This window comes from Schistocerca americana, chromosome 2 (assembly GCF_021461395.2).
Source record: "Schistocerca americana isolate TAMUIC-IGC-003095 chromosome 2, iqSchAmer2.1, whole genome shotgun sequence".
NCBI classification, from domain to species: domain Eukaryota; kingdom Metazoa; phylum Arthropoda; class Insecta; order Orthoptera; family Acrididae; genus Schistocerca; species Schistocerca americana.
Window position 1 is genome coordinate 522,701,499 of NC_060120.1, and position 10,651 is coordinate 522,712,149.

At 41.9% G+C, this 10,651-nt stretch overlaps 1 protein-coding gene across 1 annotated transcript; it reads left to right on the top strand.

The window, feature by feature from the left end:
* Positions 1 to 4,578: 4,578 nt before the first annotated feature.
* Positions 4,579 to 9,263, top strand: LOC124595933. Its single transcript, XM_047134852.1, has 3 exons — positions 4,579 to 4,694; positions 7,288 to 7,512; positions 9,135 to 9,263. The coding sequence occupies exons 1-3, from the start codon at positions 4,667 to 4,669 to the stop codon at positions 9,194 to 9,196; spliced, it is 315 nt and encodes a 104-aa protein (XP_046990808.1). The 5' UTR covers positions 4,579 to 4,666; the 3' UTR covers positions 9,197 to 9,263.
* The last annotated feature ends 1,388 nt before the right edge of the window (positions 9,264 to 10,651 follow it).

A 10,651-nucleotide genomic window follows, 5' to 3' on the forward strand; every position in this document is an offset into this window, starting at 1 on the left:
CACGGCGCCAAACACGCATACGACCATCATTGGCACCAAGGCAGAAGCGACTCTCATCGCTGAAGACGACACGTCTCCATTCGTCCCTCCATTCACGCCTGTCGCGACACCACTGGAGGCGGGCTGCACGATGTTGGGGCGTGAGCGGAAGACGGCCTAACGGTGTGCGGGACCATAGCCCAGCTTCATGGAGACGGTTGCGAAAGGTCCTCGCCGATACCCCAGGAGCAACAGTGTCCCTAATTTGCTGGGAAGTGGCGGTGCGGTCCCCTACGGCACTGCGTAGGATCCTACGGTCTTGGCGTGCATCCGTGCGTCGCTGCGGTCCGGTCCCAGGTCGACGGGTACGTGCACCTTCCGCCGACCACTGGCAACAACATCGATGTACTGTGGAGACCTCACGCCCCACGTGTTGAGCAATTCGGCGGTACGTCCACCCGGCCTCCCGCATGCCCACTATACGCCCTCGCTCAAAGTCCGTCAACTGCACATACGGTTCACGTCCACGCTGTCGCGGCATGCTACCAGTGTTAAAGACTGCGATGGAGCTCCGTATGCCACGGCAAACTGGTTGACACTGACGGCGGCGGTGCACAAATGCTGCGCAACTAGGGCCATTCGACGACCAACACCGCGGTTCCTGGTGTGTCCGCTGTGCCCTGCGTGTGATCATTGCTTGTACAGCCCTCTCGCAGTGTCCGGAGCAAGTATGGTGGGTCTGACACACCGGTGTCAATGTGTTCTTTTTTCCATTTCCAGGAGTGTTATATATATATATATATATATATATATATATATATATATATATATATATATATTACCGGTTGTTGTATGACTATTAAAAGATTATAATTAATGTTAGTCTGTTTGGGAATTTGGTAAACCTAGACTAGATGTCTGGTGAAACAGTTGCTTAGTAATGCAAGATTAACTTCCCCAGACAGCTCACAGCTTTTAACCCACTATTATTGAATATCTGTACACCTGTCATAGCAAATCAAAGTAACAACCTTACAACAACACTCGGCTGTCGAGCAAACGGAAGCTTGCCAGAGGTAACGGTAGTACTGCAAGGGCTCAGGTCGCGATGTTTGCATACCATTTTTTCACAAAAGGGTTGTGAGCCCTCTTGGGAATGCAGTTCACAAAACGCAGTTCTAGACTACACACTTAATGGGCTATAATATGCGTCTCTGATGTGCTATAAATATGTCAATAGTAGAACCTGTACGAATTTGAAGCGGGTCTGTCTCGTTGGCTCATTTCTGGAGTTTTAATTATTGGTCCATTGTTGTGTATGCTTTTGATTGCTCACAGAAATCTTGTACAATGTGTACTAAAATACCGCACAAGCCAGCAGAATTCATATCAGGTCGTCCTACCAGACGACGTCTAATCCATAGACTACATAAATGAAAGGTGGTGTAAATAGTCAGTGAATTCCAAAAACCTCATCCACGAGTCTCCACTGGCAAATGTTCTGTCAATGACGCCAGATCTTCCGTGGAAACCTAGTCATTCCTATGCACGGATACAATATAATCTGTGAATGTCTGTCATCCCTTTATATATCGGCGTAGATACTTTGAGCATAAAATGAAGGTCATGCCTGCTGGCTGAGATACATACGACCAATAATCCACCTACACTCCATAGATGAATGAAATGGGAAAGACCTCTATATAAGCAATCAACAAAATCCGTGCTTATCCAAACTATATACAAAGTACTGATCTACTACTGGAGTAGCATCTAATATACACTGGGGAAAAAAGTCGCGACACCAGAAATTATTGACGTAGAGGATTGAAAATTCTGGAATACATTTGACTAGACAACGTACGGAAGTGTCTGTCTTCGTACGATCGCAGGTTAACGTAACCGCGAAACAAGCCATTGCTGATACGTTAGAAACCGGTGGAACAGCCAGAATGTTGAATGTGAATACGCAAGCGTGTATGCATTATGCTCTTGGTTCGTTTGTACAGGGACGGTTAATACTGGCTGTGAATGAATCCGGAGTTGTCGTCTCATGGTGCTCGACTGGAGACGGATCTGGTGGTGGACCAGGCCAAGGCAACATGTCGACACTCTGTAGAGCATGTTATATTGCAATAGTGCTGTGTAGGCTAGCGTTAGTCTGTTGGAAATCACCCATGGGATGCTATTCAGTAATAGCAAGACAACAGGGCGAATCAACAGATCGGCATACAAATTTTGATTCAGGCTGCTTGGGATAACCGCGAGAGTGCTCCTGCCAACATACGAAATCGCACCCATGACCATGGCTCCCGGTATAGGTCCAGGGTGTATAGCATTCACACAAATTGGTTGCAGGCCCTCAGCGGCCATCATTGTCAGTGATGCACAACCAACTTTCATCAGAAAACATAAAAGACATACTTCCTGACCTCCTATTAGCTCTCGATTCATACCACTGAAATCGAAATGTCAGTGGTTTGGGGTGAGAGGGCGTTTAGCTCGGAGCTCGGGTTTCACTGACCTGTTAACACATTTCGTTAAAACGAATGTCGCACTTGATTAAATATGGGAACGCTCTATCGATTCACCACTTAAAATGTGTATACAACTGATCTCCGAAGAGTCGTGAGGAGCATTTGCTCCGACTTTTATGCTGATATTTGCAATTACGTTTTTGATTGTTTACTTGGAATCAGCCGAAAAAAGTAGTACTCGTCTCTACTTTCAAGCGACCCTTAGTGTCGCCAGAAAGCGTCTGTTTCATACCCGTTACAGGCAAAATGAGTGTGTAAAAGAATCTAACATGCCCCTCTGACAGAGCGCTCACAGATTTCATCTAGTCATATATATATTACAGTGGAGAGCCAAAGAATTGCCGAAGTCCATCGGAACGCACAATGGACATGAATGGATGCAGGTGATCTGACAGGATGCTTACGTACGTGGTACCCGTCAGAGTCGTTTCTAGACGTATCACGCCTCCCATATCACTCCAACTGCCCACGTCCCACACCATTACAGAGCCTCCATCAATTTGAACGTCCGCTGCTGTCATACTGGTTCCATTGATTCATGAGATTTTCTCCGTACCCGTACACGTCCATCCACTCCATACAATGTAAAACGAGACTCGTCCGACCAGGCAACATATTTCCACTCATAAGCCTTCCACTGTCGGTGGTGACGGTCCCAGGCGAAGCGCAAAGCTTTGAGCCGCTTAGTCATAAGTGTACGCGAATGGATCTTTGGCTCCGAAAGCCCAAGTCGATGAAGTTTCGTTGAATCACTCTCACACTGACTCTTGTTCATGGCCCTACACTGAAATCTGCATCAATTTGCGGAGGTGTTGCAGTTCTGTCACGCTGAAACATTCTCTTCAGTCATTGTTGTCCCAGTTCCCCAGCCGTCGCGATGTTGGTGATTTGATGTTTTATCGGATTCCTGAAATTCACTGTACGATCGTGAAATGGTCGCACGGGATAATCCTCACTTCATCGCTACCTCGGAGATGCAGTGGCCCACCGCATAAGCGCCGGCTATATAACACCGCTTTAAAATTCATTTAAATCTTGATAACCTGCCATTTCAACAGTAGTAACCGATCTAACAACTGCATTAGACACATGTTGTCTTATACAGGCGTTGCTGTCCGCAACGCAGCATTCTCCCTCCTGAGATATCTCTGTGTTTTAACACGCATGCCTACGTCAGTTTCTTTGGCGCTTCAGTGCATATATTTATAACCGCACCGCACTTATTTCGTAGGTGTACTATCCTCTAGGCACAGGTCTCTCATCTTCAAAATGGAAAGCTGTTTGGATTGCAAAGTACATAGCATGAACGATCGGTGGCATCTATACATTTCATTTCTTCAGGATTTGAGCCTTACTGCATTATCAGAGGCTTCGTTGATAGAAAAAGAATCTTCATTTAGAGCCTGTGCGTAAACTGTCTTGTATTAATTTAAAAAAAAAAGCGTTATGAGCTGATTTAGGAATTAACTTTTTTACTAGAGCTTTCTCTTCTCAATCCACATTTAACGGGGACTGCCCACAAGACGTGTGTGACATATCAACTCAGCTGTGTTGATGCTCTGTGGCATTTAACTTACGTGGAAACACGTCTTTTTGTTTTCTCGGTTTTACTACAATGACACCGAATTGAGAGAGAAGTGACAGATACCCGTCTTCTTCCAATGACATCGAATGAAACTAGGAAATTTGTGGTAACGTCTTATGGGACCAAACTACTGAGGTCATCTGTCCCTAAGCCTACACGGTACTTAAACTAACTTACGCTATGGACAACACATACACCCATGCCCGAGGGAGAACTCGTACCTCCGACGGGGGGATCCGCAGGGACCGTGACAAGGAGACTCAGACAGCGCGGCTACCCCGCGCGGCTACGTCGAATGAGAAGGAAGTGAACGGTGCAGTATGATAACCCGTCTTTTTTATCCCGGTTGTTGAAATAGCGTTGGTAATAAATAAGGCAGAGCGAACGATAATGCAGCTTGCCAAAAACAAGGAAAGTCAATCTGCTGCTTGTTGCTGCACCACAGTTCCCGGAACGGAAAATCAGAAAGGAACGGTACGATAACATTCGATGATGCCATTGGGTGTTTAAACATATATAAACGAAAATCTAAGACCGGCAGCAGTAGTATTTCTTATCGAGTGCAATGAAGGCTGCTCTGTTCTTTGTTGCTGGTAAGTATTGGCAGAATATATAAATTTTCTTTCACGATACACATTTTTTTTCTACCTTCTTTTTACATGATTTCTAAGACAGCAATTCGCTTGAAAATCTATTTACACACTCGGAGAAGAATTGGTCACTGCCACAATTTTGAGAGATGCTTGTATGGAAGGAAACAAGAAAAAATTCCTTTGCACATGGACTATGAAATGCACACCTTAATGGGCATGAGCACCTGTTCATCTTGGCTCAATTGAAACACATCATGTCTACATAAGTTGTTTGCTATCTCGAATCATCCACAGAATGTAATAAAGTAATGAGTAATCAAATGAGATGTCGTTATTTTGTTGTTTTGTAGCAGCATGTACTATTCATATTGTCCCTGAACTAGAAAAATATTTTTTGTGACAGGTGTACCTACTGTTCCATAGTAAATGGAAACAAGGCACCTAATTCGAATATCAATGTTTGCTGATAGATCGTAGTGAGTTACTACCTGATCGTTAACACTGGAGTGATTACTGAGTGCAACAACGATATAAATTAAAAGAATGTGAATAAATAAAGTTTTGCTTTAGTTAGCCGTAACTGGGTATGCCAATGTCGTCTGCACGAATTTAGATTGCTGAGTAGAAAGGTCGTCAGCAACAAAAAGGGGCAAAAGTTAAATTTGATAAACAGCTAATCACGAAAGTACCGGGCAAGAAAGGTAATGGGGCAAAAAAATGAAGTGAACTCGCGTGAGCTCAGATGCGAAGACACGTGTAACATGAACACTGAAATCTAACATGCAATAATGTTAATTATAATTCTGCAACGACTAGCAACGGTCCATAGAAGCTATGCTGTATTACGTAATTCGTTATAATGCTGTCTGTTTTAAAATATGTTAAATCGTGGCCAAAACAGAGTACAGTTCTTTACCGGTTACTCCGAAAATGATGCCATAGAAACCGTCATTTATGCCAACTGTTATTTGCTAATGCTAATGCTACGTACACATATGCAATAAAGTCATTTACAGAACACAACATAAACTCGTAAACTTTCTTTGACTGTCAGTTAGCCAGCATACTTTTGTCAATAAAATATGAATTGAATTTGAATCACTTCCAGTTTGATCTTATTGTCAGATAGTTTGATCGACCTGGGTCTGTAAAGTTTGCTTTGAAGAATGTCCCAAAAAGTTACTATTGCGCTGTCATGCCTGTTATGGAGCTATAAAAATACTGGCTATATCTTACTTTGCGATGCGTTGCTTCTGATGTAATGCTTATTACGAAATTCAGTATTGGCGGTAGGCTCCTCTTGATTAGTCAGCAGCTTGAATAAAATTTATGCGTACAGCAGTCTTCATTAATTCCAACATCTTCTTGCGATCATGTTGTGTGTCCACACACGTCCTGACTTAATTATATTTTGCCTGCCCACATACATATTGTAACACCATTTCGATAACAATCTCCATTTGGCATTTGCGGACCGTCACACATGTCTCCACCGCACCATAGACGCTTCGCAACTCATCTCTGCCCTCTGTTCTAGGACTGCGTGCGTTCGCGACAACGATGTTATTTTTCCGTGAAATATATTCTTTGCGTTAGTTGAACATAATTTTTTTGTCTCTGGCAGCTTATTTATTACAACGATCTATGTAATTATTTCTTATTTATTCATGCAGCATACATTATATTTCGATGAAATTTAATTAATGACAAAATTCATAAGTAGATGTAGTTACGAGAAATGGTTATAAACTCATCAAAGGCAGTAGCTGAAAAATACATGAGACTTCGGGGATTACATATGACCTGCATTTGTGAGTCGTCGCTAAAGGTCATGCTCAATATGGTGTTTGGAACTGGCCTTTGTAATAAGAGGCTACCGTTATTATGGCAAAAGTAGAGAAAAAACCACAATGTAAATGGTTTTCACAAGCTGTTCACAACACATACTGGTTCAGTTAGAATTAATGTATGTGCTGCACCTACCCAGAACTATCAATACGGTTTACAGTTTCCCAAACTGCTCATAGCTCTTACGGAAAGCGTTTTGAGCCCATTTGTACTGGACATTTCTAATGGCTTGATCCAAACTACCTCTCTAAGTATGCAGCACTTCTTTTATACCGAGTGTATTGTGATCAGTAGTGGGCATGTGAGACTTTCTCGTCGTACCCTTGACATTATCTTTCCCAGTATCCGTTTTGTTCTGTTAAGAGCAACATGTTGAGTTATATCAGCAATTAGGTACCAAAACAGTCTCGTGTTGTGGTACAAAACATCTTTTAGCATTCTACACAAGTGTCACAAATATGCCGTAATCTGCTGCTACAGCTTTCCTAATAACAATTACTTAGGATATATGTACAACTTAGAGTCTACCAGACAACAGAGTACCATTACCATCCAGAGGAGATAGATTTGCAAGTGGCAGAATTGTGGCACTAGTCATTTGAGTTGCACTTTATCTGCGTATATTCAAGCTAGCACATGGCAATCAGATTACCTGACAATAGTATCAGAGCGCTAGATGGTAAAGTTGCACCAACAGCCAGTAGACAAAGCTGCAATCTGTAATAATGTTCATTGTTTTCTATAGCATTGGTCGCAGTTGCGGCGGTATACGGACGACCAGAAGAGTCGACCACTGCCGCCATCCAGGGTGAGGAACAGCCGTCCGCCACCATCCCGTCTGTGAGAACATTGGTGGCGGCGTCGTACGCGGAAGAAGACGACGATACCATTTGTGTCCAGGCAGACAACAAGTTCTACTTGTATGCCAATTCACTGAAGCTGTATTCTTGCTACAACCTACTACCGAAGGGTAAGTTACTTTCCATAGCACGATTTTGTATCCATTGTTGACAAGATAACCACAAACTGCTGACTATAAAATTTTTGAAGGGTTCCAAAGTGAATGTGAGAATATGAGTTAGATCAAACCATCAAGGGAAAATGTTTATCCTTACGTTACACTTTAACGGTAAAATGTTACCTCTCCGTGAACAATGAAAGATACGCCACATTACGAAAATGCAACTCATTAACATTCTTCACCAAAACTATTCAGAGCAATTTCCAGCACATATTTAATCCTGTTTTCCAGTTATTTGTTAGACTCTTAAATGTGATGCATTTTTTATCTTTCTACGATGTAGAATCTGAGTTCTACCATCCGAATTATTCATTCATTCATTCATTTCATTGTTGCCCTTATGGACAGTGTTTGAACTCGAAAATCACATGATGACACAATTTTCACTTCTTTCCTTTCTTCCTCTTCTCTTCCCAAAATCTCTTCATCCTTTGGCTGTGCTCCTGTTTCCTTTGCTCTGTCCATAATGTTCCTTTCTTCTTTCTCTCCTTTACAATAAATTTTGCACTCCTAACTTTGTTTTTGAAGTATTTCCTGTCTCCTATCATTTGCCTGTTGATCCCTATCTGCCTTAAGTCTTCGTCTATTTCATGACACCAATTTGTTTTCTTGCTTGAGCTGTTTACTACATCAAAAATTTTCTTTGTAAGTCGGTTGTTGTCCATTCTCTGTATGTGCCCATAGAAAGTTAATCTGCGTTTTCTGATCGCGTCTGTTAGTCTGTCAGTGTGCTGGTACAGCTCTTTGGTAGGTCGCTTCATCCATATGCCATCTCTGTGAATTGGTCCAAATATTTTTCTGAGAATTTTGCGTCCTATTTTTTCTGTGTCTATGATGCCTGATGCTCCAATTGTGGTTGTTTCTGACACGTACAATGCTTCTGGTAATACAACTGTTTTGTAGTGCCTAAGTTTGGCCTGCCTCGATATGCTTTTCTTATTATAATGTGACCATGTGAGTTTGTATGCCTTCTGGAGTTTCTTCGTTCGTTCCATGTTAGCCGCCTTGTTTGATCCTCCCATTTGTATGTACTCCCCTAAATACTTAAATTTTTCGACTCTTTCTACGGATCCATATACCGTATGCATGGTGTGTATTTTGTTGGTCTGTCGTTCCATATATTGTGTCTTCTCGTAAAATACCTGCAGACCTGTTTTGGCAGCTATTTCATGCAAGCATTCCAATGCTTCCTTTGCCTCCTGTGTATTATTGCTGCGTATGGCTAAATCATCTGCAAATGCCAGACATTCTACTATCCGAATTATATTATATAAAGGTACATGAAGTTCTCCATGGGCTTTGGTCTCAACATTTAGCGAAGAGATATTTTAATAGGCAATAGATATTCGTGCTGTGGGGTTTATTTTGACAGTACTGTGTTGCCTGTTTGGTACCTAGAGGTCTTCCACAATCTCACTGTTATGGCACCATAAGAGAGCGAAAAATGAAATTCATGCCATGTAAATAGTTGATGACATATCATTGTGTTATCAGTAGTAAATGTATAATGGTATATATTTCTATTCATAGTTTCTAACTCTATTAAAATATATTTCTTCTATTTATTGTAGTTTACGTGGTGAAACCAAAGAGTCTTTGTAAACCAGTCCTGTCCGACTGTCCCAAGAACTAGGAGTACTGCAAGTGTGTCGGCTCATCCTGGAGGAGCTGACTCATCTAGGATTGAGTGAAGACGAGATAGCTGAGCTGTTGACTGAAGACATCAACAATTTTCACAGAAAGAAGTAAATTCCAAGAGTGTAGAACTTACCTCTTTCACTAGCAAGAAAAACTGGTGGAATCAGCATATCTTGTTTTGTGATACTTTCTGATTGCTTCAAGATATGCAATAAATCAGCTTTACAACCAGGCTACAAACTGAGTGGAAGAATTATTTTTTAAACATGGTTTAGCCTGTTGTATCTTTCTGTTGGACTTTTAATAGTTTTATTCTGACACAATAAAACTGTTCTTTCATGTCCTCAACTGTTATATATCAATTGTAGAACACATTTCCTAATCTGTAGCTTTACATAAATAGTGGCAAAGTATAACTGCATATTAATTATACAAAATACACAACATCCATTCATGCTAACCATGGACCATCCAAATACCCTGTTCCTGCCTTAACACTTTAACTGGAACGATGACACCGATGGACACTGCGGAGACTTATGACTGACACAGTGGCTTGTCCTTGCCTTTCCTGGATAACACATGAAATAGTTAAAAGCCAGAAAAAATGGTGTCTTCTCTGGCCGGCCATCCGACTGCTCCTGCTCCTCACCGATGGCCAGACCTGCACTCTGGGCAACACCATCGCCGTGCCACTGGAACGACGCCATCTGCAGCGTTACAGAACCCCTGGTTGCCACCCGTGGTAGCAACGCGGCCACATCCTGCCATCTGAAGTCGCCTCGCAAACTAAAGACGTATACACCTGCAGTTGCGATGCCGTAATATTTGTAGGGGACGCTGCATCGTGCCAGAAAATGGAGGGTATATATATAAGAATGTCTGCGCTCTATGAATTAGTAAAAATCTAGCAAAGAGTCGTTGTATCTTCACCAGGACCCTCCCCTGCTGTTGTCCACATCCCCCATCCTTGGCAGGGACCGCGGTCCAGTTTACATTTCTCTCTTTACATTTCACATATATTTAAGTACTATACTTAAATGACTGTTTATGAAATTAACGAAAACTTAATGCTGTTGTATTTTTAAGGGATTTATGTGAATTCAGCTGTTATATAAATAAATGCCATTGGACAAATACGGAAGCAATCACAGCTGCATCAAAAATCTTCAGTTGGCTGTCTCTTGGAAGGCATTTTATGACAACTGTAACTGTATATGAACAAATTGTATGTAATTTCAGTGACACTTAACTGAAAGCTGACAAAAATGAAGTAGACCTTAATTACAGGCTTAGAATATAGAAATACACATCTGATAGCCCATGAATATCAGGAGATATAGACTGCTTAAACGCATGCTCAGGTAGTTCTGAACCACGTGGGCAGTAATGTTATTGGAGATAAAAACCGAACAAAAATATAACGCAGACTATTGGCGGTTGTGATATA